The sequence below is a fragment of the Miniopterus natalensis genome, chromosome 18 (genome assembly GCF_054644295.1).
Source record: "Miniopterus natalensis isolate mMinNat1 chromosome 18, mMinNat1.hap1, whole genome shotgun sequence".
Lineage (NCBI taxonomy): Eukaryota > Metazoa > Chordata > Mammalia > Chiroptera > Miniopteridae > Miniopterus > Miniopterus natalensis.
Window position 1 is genome coordinate 24,696,451 of NC_142098.1, and position 17,902 is coordinate 24,714,352.

General features: G+C 35.3%; 1 protein-coding gene and 1 non-coding gene across 3 annotated transcripts in view; both read right to left on the reverse strand.

The window, feature by feature from the left end:
• Window positions 1-17,902, reverse strand: part of AP1G1 (adaptor related protein complex 1 subunit gamma 1) — a 61,548-nt gene that overhangs the window by 11,613 nt on the left and 32,033 nt on the right. For both annotated transcript variants that reach the window (XM_016196160.2, XM_087827399.1), the window contains 13 exons: window positions 15,899-15,994; window positions 15,209-15,289; window positions 14,971-15,069; window positions 13,273-13,328; window positions 11,842-11,955; window positions 9,357-9,497; window positions 8,604-8,658; window positions 4,730-4,852; window positions 4,456-4,545; window positions 3,705-3,832; window positions 2,432-2,536; window positions 1,616-1,757; window positions 1,296-1,422 (listed from right to left, as the gene is read on the reverse strand). In XM_016196160.2, coding sequence (XP_016051646.1) covers window positions 1,296-1,422; window positions 1,616-1,757; window positions 2,432-2,536; window positions 3,705-3,832; window positions 4,456-4,545; window positions 4,730-4,852; window positions 8,604-8,658; window positions 9,357-9,497; window positions 11,842-11,955; window positions 13,273-13,328; window positions 14,971-15,069; window positions 15,209-15,289; window positions 15,899-15,994 — 1,357 coding nt within the window. The remainder of the gene's footprint in view (window positions 1-1,295; window positions 1,423-1,615; window positions 1,758-2,431; window positions 2,537-3,704; window positions 3,833-4,455; window positions 4,546-4,729; window positions 4,853-8,603; window positions 8,659-9,356; window positions 9,498-11,841; window positions 11,956-13,272; window positions 13,329-14,970; window positions 15,070-15,208; window positions 15,290-15,898; window positions 15,995-17,902) is intronic.
• On the reverse strand, window positions 11,528-11,613 carry LOC148091036 (small nucleolar RNA SNORD71). The gene has a single exon (XR_015716089.1). It is a non-coding gene; the product is annotated as a small nucleolar RNA SNORD71 (small nucleolar RNA).

The window sequence follows — 17,902 nt, forward strand, 5'->3', positions numbered from 1 at the left end:
GGTTAAGTATTTATCATCCTTATTTTAAACAGATTTGGAAAGACTAAGTAGCTTAGTCAAGGAAAGTAACCCAAAATAAGGACCAACGGATGTAACGCTGCTTGTTGAAGCATTAGTTATAAGGAAAATCTAGAAGCAAACAATAGTAAGGAATAAAGGTACAAACTCCTTGATGAACTATTAGACAATCATGTAAAATTGTAACTGTAAAGACTATGTACTAATAAGTAAATGCTAGTACACTAAAAAATAAACCATATCAACTATACACTATGTTTAGACTATGAGACTGTTTCACTTTTCCAGACTCTAGAATAGATCTGGCATCTAAGGGTTTGAAACTGACTACTTGTGAAGGACTCAAAAGTGCATGAAAAGTAACAGCCTGAAATTCTGTCAAGACACATATAAGCTGTAAGCTCTGGGAGGCTATGTTAGAAACAGTCATGCAGCCTGTGATAGATAAGACAGCCAATCTAGAGGACTAGCCAACATCCTTATCCTAGGGCTGTTTCCACTTGAGGCCATGCAAGCCAAAAACTATACACTACAGGGACACTCTTAGATTTAGGGGTTCACAGCATCACTGAGTGCACCGACTATAAATATCTACTACTAAAACAAAGATAAGAAAAATACTCCCAAATGAAAGTTGTATTTGAATATTATAATTACAGATGATTTTCTCTTTCCACTCCTTTAATAACAGGGAAGGGAAAGAGAGTGGAAGGGAGAGTAGGAGGGAGGGAGGGAGGTAGTAGGTTAATCAAACACCTTTTTGACTGGCTATTTTGAGCCAGAACCTGTCCATGCAGCCAGCTACTTTTCCATCATGACCAGTCAGGAATGTGTTTAAAATTACTTAATGTAAGTACACATACGAGTTATCTCATGACCGATCAACAAAGTGTTTTAACATCTCTCCACTCTCCACAAATGACCATAGCTCTTAAAAACTAACAGTGAGAAGAAAGAAACCTAGAAGAAGTGATGTCTTTGGACACTAACTAAAAGCAAAGGTGACTTGGGATGGTTTCTTTTTCCAGCCTGAAAGTCTTCCAATACTACAAGTAGTTCTCCCCAAATTAAAAACTGGACTTTAAAGAATCCCTATTCTCTAGAGCATTAGCATGGCAGCTTACATCCCAGATGTTGTGAAGATTCTAGTCTTGCTTCTGACTTAGCCTCGCCCATCTTCAACTGATTTATGTGCTAGAAAGTCTATGTTCAATGTAGTTTTTCCCCAAGGCCCTTATCCCTTATCTTGGCATTAAATAATTCCACTCTGGCCTCACCTGTAAGGTTGATGTCTCCCAGCAAATCAAGAAGTTCTCCACCAGCAGAAGCTGGTTTGCTGGTAGGTACAGTTGGAATAACAGGTGTGATGTCACTTCCTCCCAACAAATCCAATAAATCATTGGCCTAAACAAGAAAATAATATCTCAATTTATTAATCATTTGTCTAATCTACATCTAATGAAAAGCTCTTTCAACACTTAAAAATAAGGGAGAGAATCATCAATCAATCTAGGAACATCGAAGGGAATCAGCTAAGAGATGGGCTATAGGGAACTTTAAGAGCATCAATGTCCCAGACAAGCTAATGAAAAGCTACCTGGCTGGTAGGCTGTGGCCCAGAGGGTGGTGGTTTGGTCTCTAGTGGAGCTGGTTCTGTTTCTCCATTTGTCTGCACAATCTCAGTAGGACCATTTGTGGTCACTTTTTCCATGACAGGCATTCTCTCAAGCAGGGCAGACCTGAAAAAAATCTGAAGTGGTTAAATTCCAGGCAGTTAACCTAGATTCCCTACCCAAAACAACCACTGTAACTATATTGGAGCCACACATGAAGAGCCATTTCCCCTCCCACCCAACACATACTCTAAAATAGAAGGTGGTTTATAGAATACATGACCTAAATTCCTGGCTGGATTAAGGACAGGCAAGAAACAACCTTGAATGGACAAATTGTCCACACTAATTCCAAGAAATTGAGATTTCTCAGTGGTAGAGGAATTGGAATGAAAGAAAGGTAAGTCAGTAGACATTAACAGTTTCCAATTAAGAAGATACTGCATAACAGAAGGGGGGGGGGAAGATGACACCAAAATGTTAATAGTAATGATATCTGAATGGGATTCTCTACAAAAAAATACAATTCTCACTTCTTAAACCACATAAAATGGCAAATGAAGCTAACTTTCTATGCCAAAAGAAAGGGGAGAAGGGAAATGAAAGAACAGTTAACTTCTTTCTTTAGAGGCTAGGAAGAATAAAGATGAACAAAACAGAAGCAGTCGAGCAATTAGAACTAAAGAGGGTTGTGAAGTCCAGTTAATAAAGCATGAGGAATTAGTCTCCTTTATGGATTATGATGACAATTTGTTTGGGATGCTAAGAGGCACATGCATTGCTTAGTTTCTTTCACTTACCTCATGTGGTCATATTTCTTAAAAAGTGCATTATATTCTACTGCCCTCTGCTGGAGCTCCACATCAATGCTGCTTCCATAGATGGAAACCACTTTCTTTATTCGGCTTTGGGATAAAATGACAAATTCAAATACCCAAAAGAAAGTTCATAAACAAGCAGACAGAATAATGTTTAAACCACAGTTTTCTGGTTAAAATTTTGAAATACCTTTTCTTAATTTACATAATCTTTCAACGACAAAACATCCTTCCTTTATCTTCAGTCATCCAACACATACACATATACCTCAACACCATCATTCACCATTATACTTATTCTAATTGCAATGCTAGATTTTTGTCTGTTAAATATCCCATGCTAGTAGCCCAGCTGGCATGGCTCAGCAGTTGAGCAGCAACCTATGATCCAGGGGACTGCAGTTAGATTCCTGATCAGGGCACATGCCAGGGTTGCCGACTCGATCCCCAGCAGGGGTGTGCACGAGGCAGCCGATCAATGATTCTCATCATTGATGTTTCTATCTCTCTCTCCCTCTTCTTTTCTCTCTCTGAAGTCAATAAAAATATATAAAAAATAAAATGAAATTGCTAGGAAAAGGTATCAATTATTAATTTGCTATAAAAAAAAAGAAACGTACAGTGTTCATGCTCTTCTTTAGTAACTTTAAAATAAGCCTTTTTTTTTTTTTTTCAACAAAAGGGGCATAGCATCAGTTTTATCAACAAAGGGGCATTACCTGACACCAAATTATTCTAGTTCACAATTTAAAGAGTAAGTCAAAAATATAATTTTTCATGACTTTACCTAAAAAGTAAAGCAGAAAGTCTAAGTTTGCTTTATATATGTTTGGCTGGGAAATTGATCCAAAAATTGACTTTTATTCAAAATAGTAAACAGCAGAATTTAAACACTTGAAAGCCACAACCCTCATGATTTTCTTCCAATCCAGACATCTCAAAATATTATAATAAACCAGAACCCTTATATGGGGAAATAACTTCTCAACTTTAAAAAAGAAAATGGGCATTAGAAATCTGATTTTAAAAACAACTTTTTACACTCAAAATAATTCTATGATGGGGATGACAGGGAGCAAAGTATAGATGAAATAAGGATTAACCATGAAATGATGACTGTTATTGTGGAGTAATAGGTATGTACAATTCATTTTACTATTCCCTCTACCTTTGCCTTTGCTTGAAATTTTCCATAATAAAATGTTTTTAAAAATTACAAAACAATCTGTTCCCCCTACTTTTTCTCTATACTCACTTTACAGTACAGGTGAATCGAGTAGAAAGCTTCATAATGGCAGTGAGGGCATAACCTCGTGTCACAGAGGTGGACATATTAGAGATTAGGACACTTTCTAAAATATCCAACACTTCATCTTCTGTTACCTAAGGAGAGAAAAAAGACAATGTACAATGAATTATAAAAGTAATTCTCTAAATCTGATATTGTCACAGGATGCCACCAGAAAGAAAATCCTACCGTCACTACCAAAGCTTTAACACAATCTATGCTTTTCCAGGATAACTGTCCAAGCTGATCCATCAACCAGAAGGAGGTAGGAGGTATGTTTTTTTTTAAAAAAAAAGGTAGAAAATACCCATTGGGGGCTGAGAGCCCTACTTAGCTTCAAGAGGTAGAAGTAGAAAAAGAAAAGGAGTTATACAGAGTTCAAGTATTATTGCCACAATTTCTCCTAAAGCCAGTCCTTTAATGAGCAAATGGAAACATGGCTATATGTCTTATTTCTTCTTGTATAAATCAGCCAGAGAGTAAGAGAAACCATTAATTCCTCCTCACAGAGTGGGGAGTGGTCCTACCGTGGTTTTTAAAGGCTCAAAATGGCTCAATAAGTTCCACCTCAAAAACTGGCAGGTTTCTCAATATAATTCTGGTATTATTTCTTTAAAAGGTTTTCAAGTAATCAACCTCAACTGCTCATTAAGCACTACCCTCTTACTATCAAAAACACTACTTTTGCCCATCTTTGACCAAGGGTAACAAGGGGTACCTGAATAGGCTCTTCCTCTTCACATTGGCCAGATATGAGAAGATCTCCATATTCACCTATACACCATGCAGCTACCTGCACCAAAGGTTGCTGTCAAAAGAAAGTCACTGTTTGTCAAGGATTTCAACTCTTACAAAGATTAATGCAAATCACAGGTCATCTAATCATAAAGGTCAAAACTGAGGGACATCTAGACTGTTAATAATAAGAACATACAAGGAAAATAAAGTGTAATTTCCCCCAAAGCAGAAAAAAAGGCAAATGAAGTACTTACTTGAGAATAATCACCAAGAATTGCTTTGTATAAGCGCTGGACAGTATAGGCATGCATCTCCACACTATTGGTTATTAACTGGATCAAGTTGGGGACAGCGTCATCACGAACATAGCTTCCTGCCTAAAAGGAAATGCAGATAGTTACCCCTAGAAACACACAGTAATGGTGTTAGTTAATATTGTTGCTGTTGAAAGGAGACTACTAAAAAACACCCTCAAAGATAAAGTTGATTCCAATTCTCAGGTTCGTAAGTAGCTCAAACTTCAAAGTCTTACTTATTTAATATTCTAAGTTTTTAAATTTTATAAAAAAATAAAATCTCCTCTTTGTCCAAAGTAAAATGAAAATATAAAGACTTAAAAAAATGTCAAGAAGACCTTTTCTACACAAAACAGATAAGGTACAGGGGTGGGCAAAAGAGGGCAAATTATTAGGCGTCATTATCTAAAAGATAAATCATAAGCAAGGATACAAAATAATAACAATAATAAGAAGAAAAATAATACAAATATATAATACAATAATTAATAAGTAAATAATCAAGAATAAACTGTTTTGTGTACTCACAACTGTAAACCTACTTTTGCCCACTCCTGTATGAGATTTCAAAAATTTTAAAGGTACATTCACTGGGAACTAAGTTACAACAAGCTCTCCCTTCCCACAACTCCCTAACACCAATGTTAAAATTATATGGACTGGCTATAGTAGTCATGTTATTCTGGGGGATGGTGAGAGAAGTGTACATGAACAGCTCCAAAAGGGCATATTAAATAAGAAATAAAGAGTAACTTTTTAAAAATTTAGTTTACTTAAAACATCACACTGTCCTTTAAAGACTAGAGTTTATAAATATTATAGAACCAACCATTAGTCCCAGGAGTAGGAAATATTCTGTATTTTATTATCCACCCTTTTTAATTACTTGGACTTTTTAATGTCCTCTGGACTAGTGAAGTCTGAGATACTATTTGCAACTATGGAACAAAGTAAAGCTATTTAACCTATGAGGAACTAAATCTTGGCCTTGTCAGGGCATTATGACAGCCAGGCTGCACGGGACATACACACAGTGAAACCTGTGCCTAATATCAACAACCCATTTTGGTCAATCTCCCACTACTGAACAGAAAAGCAGGTATGATTTACAAGACTGAGACCATGTATGCTTTAGAAAGGAAAAAGGAAAAAAAGTCACAGGTGACTGAGATACTCCACTCCTGTGAAGAAATATAAAGAAGACCTGGCAGATACTGCTCAGGGGTTAGGGCGTCGTCCTACACACAAAAAGGTCACAGGTTCGATCCCTGACCCCAACGGAGACAATTGATGTCTCTCTCTCTCACATCAATGCTTCTCACCCTCCCCTCCTTCTGCTTTCTCTAAAAAAGCGATGGAAAAAAATATCCTCAGATGAGGATTAACCAAAAAAAAAAAAAAACAAAACCCAAAGACAGAGGGTGAAGATTAGAAAAATAGTGAAAAGGAAAAGGTGAGACGCTAAAAAGCAGGTAATTTGTGGTGTACCTTAGATATTTACATGCTTGTGGGAGAAAGCAGAGTGTTTGAAATAAGAGAAAGCATCAAAATATAACTGACATTTATAGATTATACAACAACAGCGGAATACACCTTCTCAAGCTCACATGCAACATTCACCATGACAGACCACACCCTAACATTAAAAATACCTTAAATTTAAAAGAATAGAAATCATACAGAATTCAAATAGAAAGCAGTAACACAAAGATAGCTGAGAAACCCCAAAATAGTTGGAGATTAAACGAAAAGCTACTAAATAACACGAGTCCAAGAAAACATTGGAACAATTATTAAAAACATCACTATCTCTCATGAACATAGATGAAAAAATCCTTTAAAGATATTAGCAAATCAAATACAACAATGTATAAAAAGAATTATGCACCATAATCTTGTGAGATTTATCCCAGGTATGGAAGGATTTATTTAAAAAAACTGATTATTGTAATCCCGCACATCAACAAGCTAAAGAAAAATCATACGATCAAAAGAGAATATAGGTTTTGAATTTTGATAAACGTTTTTCTTCAGGAACTCTAATCTGTCCCTTCTTTTAAGTCTTAAAAAACTAAAAAAATGTGTCCCGATTCATACCTTTTGTTAGAATACTATTTCTCCATTTAGTAAGTACATTAACTTTTAACCTTTTTTAAAAATTCCTCACCCAAGGACATGCTTAGAGAAAGAAAGGGGGAGAAGGAAAGAGGGAGAGAGGGAGGGAGAGAGAGGGAGGGAAGGAGGGAAACATCGAAGCAAGAAACACTGACCCACTGCCTTCTGTATGCTTCCCAACCGGGGATCAAACCTGCAACCCAGGTATGTGCCCTGACTGGGACTTGAACTGGCAACACTTTGGTGCACGGGACAATGCTCAACCAACTCAGCCACTTCAGCTGGTTTAACTTTTTTTAACCTTTAACAAAATTAATTCATTGTAGGTAAACTAGTATGTCACAGATACAATTCCACAGCAACAAATATACACATATACATCTCATAATTTTAATGGTATCATTTCTTCCTACAGATATTCCATTATTTACTTAATGCTCATTTGGAGACTTCCAACTGTTTCATTTTCCCCTATTACATAAACAAAATTGGGATGAACATCTTTGTATATACATTTTTGTACACTTGTCCTTTTATTTTTTCAAGATAAGGTCCTAAAAATTGAATTATATGTACTGAAAGGTTAAACTAAGACTTTTGCTACATGCTCCCAACCTGTATTCTGGAAAATGGCAACATTTTATACCCACTTACAGTGAAGAGAACTGCCTGTTTCTCTATTTTCTAACTAATACCAGGAATCAGATTAAAAAGTAGAAGTAAAAAGTGACACCTCACTTTTCTTTTACTTACTACTTCTTTACTAGTATGGGTATTTTTCAGTGTTAACTAGCCATTTCCTTCTTCTTTTGTGACCTGCCTGTTCAAATGCCAATTTTTCTATTAGTGTGTTTGATTTTTCCTATTAATTATAATTTATAAATTTAAATATTAATATGCTGTTATATGTTACAATGATTTTCCCCTAGTTGTCAGCTGCCTTTTAACTGTAGATTTTTTCCTTTTGCTATACAAGTTTTAAATTTTAATGTGGTCAAATATGGGAACACTGTTCTTTATGGTATCTACTTCTGATAACATAATTAGACACATATATTTTCTTTATATGCTACTACACTTTCATTTTTACTCTTAAATCTCTAATCCCTGTATATTAATTGAATGAAAAGTAGAAAATCTCCAAAACTGTGGAAGACTACCAAAGAAAAAATAACTTATAAAATGGTAATTTAAAATCCAGAACAATACAGCCATTCAAAACCTTCCGATGGCTTCCTAACATATTCAAAATAAAATCCAAACTCCTGTGAGGCCCCATATAATCTAGCCCCTGCATCAATGCCACCAAGCTCTGCCTACACTTACCTTCTTGCTCTCCAAACAGGTCAAGCTTACTGCTACCTAATGTCTTTGCGACATCTGCTGTTCTCTCAGATTAGTATACTCTTTCCAAATCTTTGCACGGCTAATTTCACTAAGTTCTCTATTCAGATGTTAGCCCTTCTGAGTGACCTGCCCTGACTGTTCCACCTAAAATACTTGGCCCACTGCCCCATATCCCATCCTCCCCTGCCATCATCACAGTCCCTCATGCTGTTTTGGTGTTTCTCATAGTATTTTCCCTAACAGTATATAGTACATATTTCCCCGTGAATTTCCCATCTCCCCCACCAGAACATAAGCTTCATGAGAATAAGGGCTGCCTTAATCAGCACAACAAGCACTTAGTATATGTTGACTTAAAAAAGCTACTTACCGTTGTCAGAACACGCATAATTGTGTCTATATGCCACCGTTTGGAAGGTGCATACCTAAGAAATAATGGTACCAGGTGAAAAAATTGGAACCTGAAAATTATATTATGCTCAGTGACTTTCAAAAATCCTGCCTAGTCATTAAGTGATTATATTTGGAGACATTTCACCTTCAAATCTAGCAGCAATACCCATTTTACAGGGAGATAAAATGGCACATTGTCAAATTCAGGTTCACATAATGCAATAGGAGCTGTTGAGCTAAGAAATGGGACTCTGTCTCAGAACACAAATCATAAAGTCAGGGCAGGAAAGGACAGAGAAGAAAGAAGAAAAGGGACTGTTCCCAGACCCAGGCAACACTAGGACTAGGAACTTGTTCCCTTAAATTCAGAGGAAAGTGGAGAAATAGCAGTACTATCAAAATCTCGAAGTACTCTGTCCTAAAAGTTTTCAACAGAACCACAATTCAGATGCTGAAACTCTTTTATATCCTCATAAAAAGGGCATAATAGGTGAGAGGTTAAAGAACAGATTATAGGAGGATTATAAATCCCAGGTGGGATTTTTTTTTGGGGGGGGGTCTTAGTATACTTAAATGTTGGCTATAATGGCCTTCTCAAAGCTAACTTCTCATTGGGAGCTTGAAATAAACGTTACACATTTTAAACATGTTTACATTTTCCACATCTTTTGAAGATGCTTTTAAAAGTTCCAAGCATTTTTTATCAATAAAGGTAAAAATTAAATCTTACTTTTCTGCAGCAAGAAAGATTCCAGATGCACAGTCTGCTTTAAATTCTGGTTCACAGGAATCCAGAAAATAAAGTAATTCCTTCATCATCCCTCGGATATTATTCCCATTTACCAGGGCAAAACTCAATTCCATTGCACGCCTTGCAGGGGAAAAATAAAACGGTTATATTTACTGTGGGAATGAAATAAAGACCTAGGTGTGTTCCTCTGAACACCAAGCACTGGCAGATACGTTCATGTCCTTGCATAATTCTGTCATCCCAATCTTTGTACACAAGATAACAAAAGTTATTAGTTTTTCTATTTTTGAAATTTCATTCAACACTTTCTTCAAATATCCCTAAGAGGGACACAACTGACCAAAATATAGTTTGGGTTCAATAATCTATTTTATAAAGCTGAAATTTAGAATACTTAAAAGGTTCAAAAAGAGAGTCAACAAAATTATTACCCAAAGATAGTATTTCTCTGCATTATTCCTTAAAAATGTAATATATAAAGTCATCATACTCTTTTTATTACATTCAAACATAATGTAACACAGTTTACATCAAAAGGTATGTGGAAAATTAGAATACAAACAAACCTGGAGGGCATTATGCTAAGTGCAGTAAGTCAGACAGATAAAGACAAATACCATAGGATATCACTTAAATGTGGAAGCAAAAAAGCCAAACACCCAGAAACAGAGACTAGAATAGAGGTTACCAGGGCTGAGGGGTGGGGGAGAAGGGGTGATGTTGGTCAGAGGGTTCAAAGTTCCTGTTATAAGATGATTAAGTTCTAGCAATCTAACGCACAGCCTAGTGATTAAAGTTAATAATACTATATTATATGCTTGAAATTTGCTAAGAAAGTAGATCTTAAATGCTCTTACCACACACAAAAAATATAGTAATTATGTAATATGATGCAAGTGTTAACTAAGGCTATGGTGGTAATTGTTTTGCAATGTATACACACCTTATATTGTACACCTCATATATTGTACACCTTAAACTTACACAATGTTATATGTCAATTATATCTCAATAAAGCTGGAAAAAACACTGGAAGAGAAAATGAGGGCCACAAAAAGAACAAAAAGGGCATGTGCTATGAGGGCAAATAAAAGTTTCTATAACTGTCTATCAAATTTGGTAACCAAAGCAAAATGGAAACCCTTAACATATAAAAGTTACAAGGTTACTATATGAATCTTTTCATATTTGGTCAGTAATTTCAAACACTGTATATAATCTGACTTTCAAAATATCAATTTAATAGGTAGAAAGTACATACTGTCATTTTAGCGAATTTACAAGCAATAAAAATCAATCCTTATAAAAATACAATAATAGAAAATTCTTATATAGTGCTTAAGCACTTTATTTATATTAATCCAGTTAATCCTGCACAATCCTATAAAGTGGGTGCTCTTGTATCTGCATTTTACATATGGGACAACTGAGGCACTAACAGGTTAAGTACTTAGACCACGTCTATTAAGGGCAGAAGAATTTGAAATAAGGCAGTCTGGCGCCAGAGTTTGAGCTTTTACTGCTACAGAGCCTGTAAAGAAGGAGGCACACATTTTACTTTTGAAATGCAAGACCTAATAAGCTATAGGAAAAAAATGAAATAGGAGTCAGAAGGCCTATTTTCTATTCCCAGGTCTGCCCCTGTACAAGGAGTAAGGTTTAGAGTAAGTGATTTGATTCCTTTGGGACTGTATTTTAACTAATCTGTTAATTGAGAATAGAAATTTACTGGCTTACTCAGAGAACCGAGAGGGTGTTTACAGATCCTTTGCAAAGCACTATGTAAAAGTTATTACTGAGTCAAGGTCTTATCTTTAGATTGCCCAAGCACTTAGCACTCATTCTCCGCAAACAAAAGGAACTCAATATAAATAAACGTTTAAGTGAATGGTTTCAGAGGTCATTTCAAATCTAATTTGTTCTGGATTTGAACATACAACCACAACCAAAAGTTCACTGGGGCCAACTATAGCTAGGTTTCACAAACATCTACAATTCTTCTAAGAGGAGAACTAGTATAGTTTACTCCATGGAGGAAAAAATTTAAGCCTTCTGAGAGTGCTATCTGCTTCCTAACATTATTCCTAGATACACTGTTCTAAAAAACACAGCTGCCTCTGGTATCTTGGGGCATAAGTACTGTGATAAAGCGTGTGCTGTCAGCAATTTGAGTTTCAGCATCGTGGTAAAACACTCAGCCGATGGATCACTCCGTATTTTCATCCCCCAACACACAAAGCACAGTACCTCTGGTAAGGAATGTTTTGCCCACTTCAGTGTGCACGTAAGTATTCCTTATTGACCTAAACTTCTCTCTGCCAATCCTTTCTAAAAAAGGATTTACTCTGCAGAGAATTCATATGTGAAAATGATGACAATACATAAATGTCAACATTCTCACTTTGAAAACTATTACAAAGCTATCAGGTGGGCTGGAGGCAAAGAACTATCAATAATCTGTTACCGTTTTATTGAGACATCCAAATCTTTTAGACAGTCCACAATTGTACTCCTGTGCCTCTGCACTGCATTATGATCTGTCTGCACAGTCTTCAACAAAGATGTCAGAGCTACATATCTGGATGAAACAAAGTTGCAGAAGAACAGAATTAAAATGTAAAATTCAGGGTAGTTTCCTTCTGCCTAAATAATGACAAAAAATGTCTAAAAACTAAGGGAGAGCATATATTTTTAAACATTTAAAAGAAAGACAACTATAATGGTAACATTTTAAAGGCACAGGAGACACTATAAAGTAATGACAACCAGGAGAAGCCTTGCATTTAGACTATTTGCACTTGTGGTCAAGTCCACTGAAACTTCTAAAAGTGACTGACTCAATTATTTCAAGTTCTTCTAAACAGTACAGCAAGATAAACATTTAATATACCTTTTCAGGTCTTAGTCCCAAAATGCAAAAGGAAATTATTTCAAATTTACCATTTGTGTTTTCTCTGCTTTTGAGACTTGTACAAAAATGTGAGTGTAATATCCAAGTATTTAAAAATTCTTGTGGAAGGAGTAGATAATTCAGGGTACCATAATAATTATTTCCATTTTTTTCAAACTTAACATGATAAAAAAATTTTTCTCCTGGTTAAAAGAGAAAAAAAGGCAAACAGGATAAACTACAAAATGAAAGATAATACTAATAAATTCATCTACTTTCATTAAATTGTTGCCCTGGCCAGTGTGGCTCAGGAGGTTGGGCATCATCCCATTTACCAAAAGACTGCCAGTTGATTCCTGATCAGGGCATATGCCCAGGTTTCAGGCTTAATCCCATGTAGGGGATCATGCAGGAGGCAGCTGATCGATCTTTCTCTCTCTCTCTCCCCCGCTCCCTTCTTCTCTCTCAAAAAATCAATAAAAAAATCTTTAAAAAAACAAACTGAATTTGTAAAACATGTTTCACATTTTCGACCTGAAATGTTGTATTTTATTTCTTAATTTAGAGCAGGGGTCAGCAAACTACAGGCTACCTGCAAAAATCTGGTCCTCTACTGTCTGGTTTTGTAAATACATTTTTATCAGAACAGCCACATTCATCATTTATACAGCCTATGACTATTTTTTTGCCAAGAGGCACAGATGAGTATTGCCACGGAGACCAAAGGTCCATAGAAGCCTAATATATTGACCATCTGGTCCTTTAGAGAAAAAGTTTGCTGACTCCTGATTTATAGTATAAAGAGGCGTGAAAATTAAGCCATGAGGCAAATCCTCAAATTCTTTATAAAATACTTTTAAGACCAGACTAAAAATAGAAATCCTGAGTTTCCTCAGTTGAAATTCTAGATACATCACTCAATACATGTGTGATCTTGAGCAAAGTCACTCATGAAAACACTGAGTTTATAATAACAAAATATAAGACATTTTTCAATTGCTTTACCTAATATTCTTGTCATTGTTCAATAAGAAACGACCCAGGATATTTATGGCTAGGACCTAAAGAAAAATAGCATAGGTTAAAAATCTAGGAAAGTTAAATATTTATATTGTTTAAACTTCCTGAACTCTGTTGGGTACAAACTATATAAAGGCGGTAATTGGTATTTTATGGCCTGGATAGACAAAAAAGTTCTGAAGACAAATGATGGTGTTAGTTTACAACAATGTGAATGTACTTAATGTCACTTAACTACAAACTTAAAAATTGTTAAAATGGTAAATTTTATGCTACGTGTATTCTACCACAATTTTTTTTAAGTAAGTATGGTCTCTATACATGAATAAGGACTAGCGCCAACATAATGTTAGATAAAAAAAGGTGCAGAACAATATACATGGTATGTTACCATTCTGTTTGAAAGGGGGGAAAGAAAAAGAACCCAAGTTACTTTGGTTATTTGGATACTGTAACCTTGAAGATAAAAAGAACGATACACAAATACTGTACTGCGATTAGTAAATTTGTTTCTTATAAGGCTATGGACTGGTTATTCTTATATTAATAAATGATTTAAAGAATGAATAAATTCATGAGGGAGAAATCTTCCTTACAGAAGAATTCCGATCATTTAATGAGGACAAAATGAGGGAAACACAAAAGTATCATTAGAACACCACCCTAACAACTGTTGAGACAAGATCTTCTCATGAATACTGAAATTGATGGGCAAAGGTCTGAGAACAAAGTATCTGCATCATCTTAAAGTATCTCCCCCCAAAATCTTTTTAATTACAAAGGGAAAAACAACTTTACAGTGGAGAGACACAGCAGACACCACCCTAACCAAATGATCAAAGTTAAGATCACCAGTAGTGAGACAAATATTTATAGCATGTACCTCCTGATATGGTACTGAGAAAGGCACCGTGCTTCTAAGATAGTCTGGCCAAAAAAGCATAAACTCGATCTAACTGTGATAAAGTATTAGACAGAGCCAAACTGGGGACATTCTAAAAAGCAACTGATCAGTGCTCTTCAAAAGTGTAAAAGTCACAAAAGACAAGGAAAGATAGAGGAACTGTCACAGACTGGAGGAGACTAAGGAGACATGACAATGAAATGCAAGGTGGAATGATGGATTGGCTCCTGGAACCCAAGGAAAAGGACGTTAGTAGGAAAATTGGGGAAATCTAAAAAAAGTCTATAATTTAGTTAATGGAATGATACCAATATTTTCATAGTTTTGATAATTACACAATAGTTATGCAAGATGTTAACAGTATAGGAAGATAAGTGAAGAGAATACAGAAGTTTAACTGTTTTTGCAACTTTTCTATAAGTCTAAAATTATTTCAAGTAAAAAGGTTTAAAAAGTGGGCAAGAGAAGAGATACACATTTAAATATGGATAAAGCATCTCTGAAGAAATACATTAGAACATGGTAATAGTACTTTGCACAGGAAGAATTCAGAGTCTACAGGTGAAAGCTAACGGCAGACATTTTTTTCCCTACACATCTTCTTTACTGTTTGAGTTGTTTTAGTTTATGTGTTTATTTCTTAAATAAAAACAAATATTTAAGATATTTTTCTTCCTAAAGTTAATTTTCAAATAGAATTCATTTCCAAAGTGCAAAGGTCCAAGTCAATTATTCTAAATGAAATGTTTAGGGAGAAGAAAAGATTTAAAAAGACTTACTCGCAGTCCACTCTCCGACTTAATATCCATGATAGTCAAAACTGTTTCATAAAGAATAGCATTTCCTACATTTTTACTAGTCTCTGTATTAGTGGCAACCTGAAAAGACACAGAGGGCAGTACACAACAATAAAACAATGCTTCCAAAAACTGTCTGGAAGTAACAAAGAAATTTTGAGATTGATTCTATAGCCACCAAAGATGAGTATTTAATATAATGCAAGTTTGGTCTACTCACCTGTGCTAATATATCATTCATAGCTTCACTTGAGTCATCATCATTTCGTCCTAAAATTCTTAATAACCGTAAAATTCGTACCTAATGCACAAAATACGAGAAATGTCAACAAATTATGTCTGACACAAAGGAGCTTTGTATGATATTCAAATATCTTAAAGGAAGTCTTAGATCCCATTAGAAATGGTTAAAATTGAAACAGAAGAATTTTAAGCATTATCTTTAGAGAAATTACATGTGTTTCTGTGTCTTAATGAAGTTATTAGACAACCACGCTGTGCCACCCCACTGCTAAGATATCACCACCTGTAGAGCTATATTATAGGCACACCTTGGAGACACTGAGGGTTCGGTTCCAGGCCACTGCAATAAAGCGAGTGGTAACCTTTGTGCTGTGAAGAGTCTTACCTTCCATTTGTTGGGGGGAAAAGCAACATCTGCACAATAAAACAAGGTATGCCAATATACTGATACGTCTCTATGTAGTACAGAATTTTGACTATTACAACTATAGCTTCATTCTGTTAATCTAATGAAATGCAGATTTGTGTCACTATTCATTTATTAATGCAATTAGTTTAACCAGTTAACTACCAAATTTCTACCCAACACAAACTTAAGAGGAATGAAATGGTCTATTCAAGGCCATTAAACTCATATCACATATCCGAAGTTTCCTTTCAAGCTCACCTGCAAAAAGGGGTCACTGATACCAGAAACATCATGTTCTGGTGAATATCCGGACATGATGAGGTTCTTTAGAATACGAACTAATTGGGGCACAAGCTGCAGGGAAGAAAGATACATAAAAAAACAGTGAACATCAAAGACTTTCTCATGAATAGGCAGGTAATTTGGCTTAGAAAAAGGGTACAAGGGTCTGAGTCTAAGCAAATTTTATTGATACAATATACTAGTAATTGTTGATGTTTGATAAATATAACTTAGGAGTACTGTTACCAAGAACACAAGAAGGAATAAGTATTTTATCTGAATTAAAAATAAACTTTTTTACTCCAGAGTTATATATGCAAAGATAATACAATAACAGTATGTCAGAAAGCCTATGGGAACCAAGTAAAACAGATGCCTATGAAGCATATTGCATTTCTACATCTACAGAACTTGGCATACTTAGGTGGCACAAACATATTCAGTTTTTATCCGTTCAAACACTTGGATATAGTGCTCGCTTGGACGGCACATATACAAGCATTAAAATTATAGTTTTAAAACATACTATCTCAAATAGAGGAAAAAAAATTTTCTCCTCTTGAGATAGGGCTAGTTACATCTTTTTCCAACAAACAACAGGGAATACAAAAGCCTCCAACACTGACCAAGTGAAAAAAGACAAACAAAAAACTGTATCTTTCACCTTAAGAAGATACCAAGGCCATGAATAATTTCCTTTCCCTATTCTTAACTCATATGACACAATTTTCAGTAAAATTTAATTTCAGCACCTAATTATACAGACTGATCTGTCACCTGTTTTCTTGTCTTACCTTAGTAATGAAACTAATTCCTCATGGTCAGAATTCTCTTCTTGTCCTTCCATTACTTTGTTCATTTAGTCATAACACATAGTAGAAGCAATTATACTGCCAAGCTGAACTTAAAGATGCTTCAGATGTTACTATTCATTTCATTCTGCTGATCAATCCCTTAATGTTAAAATCCTAATCCAAAATGTTTGCCACAATAGGAACTTTTCCAGTCTCCAATTAAAACACAATTTAGCTATATAAACAACTCTAAGCATCTAAAATTAAGAAGTGTCCACAGAATCACCTCTCTTTTTGAGGCAATCAGAACAGCCCTAACTTTGCTGCAACTCAATTTTTTCTTCTCATTGTATTTGGACTCTGTCCCCTCCCTACACTCCAGCTCTAAAAGGGGAACAAGATCGAAACAAAAGCCAAGCTATGCCCAAGGTATACACTCAGAACATTTCACAAGGCTAAGTACGGTCACTTCTAAATACAAGAGAACAGAATCTGTGTAAATTTAAATAAGTTTGGACACAACACTTCAGAATTAAGTGATTCATAAGTCACTCAAACAAAAATCTGATTTGGATGACTCCAAGATTAAAACAAATCTTAAGCCACAGAGAGAAGCCACATTAAATCTATCAACTGTGGGCAGATTTATATTCGAGGTAAAACAATATAATTTTTAAATTAACATAAAACCAGGACTCTCTAGTTAACAACTCTATACAAAAAGAGTCTCTCCTTGCATACTTTCCAATGGTCTGCTTTTTGTATTACACGTATCTCTGGTTATTTTTTAATGTGGTTTATGTCTTAGAGAAGTCCTTTTCCTTGTTTTACTCGCTGCCAAAAGACCAGCACACCACATAAGATCACCCTCGGACAAAAAGCACAAGTGTCTGAGTGCTCAGCGTACTAATTCTTGAAGCCCAGCTTTATTATTCAGACAAAAATACAAGTTGCTAAAACTGATGACAAGACAAACAAAATAAGATGACAGAGGGAAAGGCTGCAGCCATGAAAATCAGTTGATGCCCACCTGCTCCCCCTCAAAATCCTTTTCATATTCCAAAACTTCTGGGCAAGATAAGTGCAGGAAAGGGGGAAATAAAAGCTCTAAGTCTAAATTGAAAGCTCAGAAGTACACACAGAGGTTTTTAAAGTACGAGGTTACCCACTTATGGTTCTAAAATAT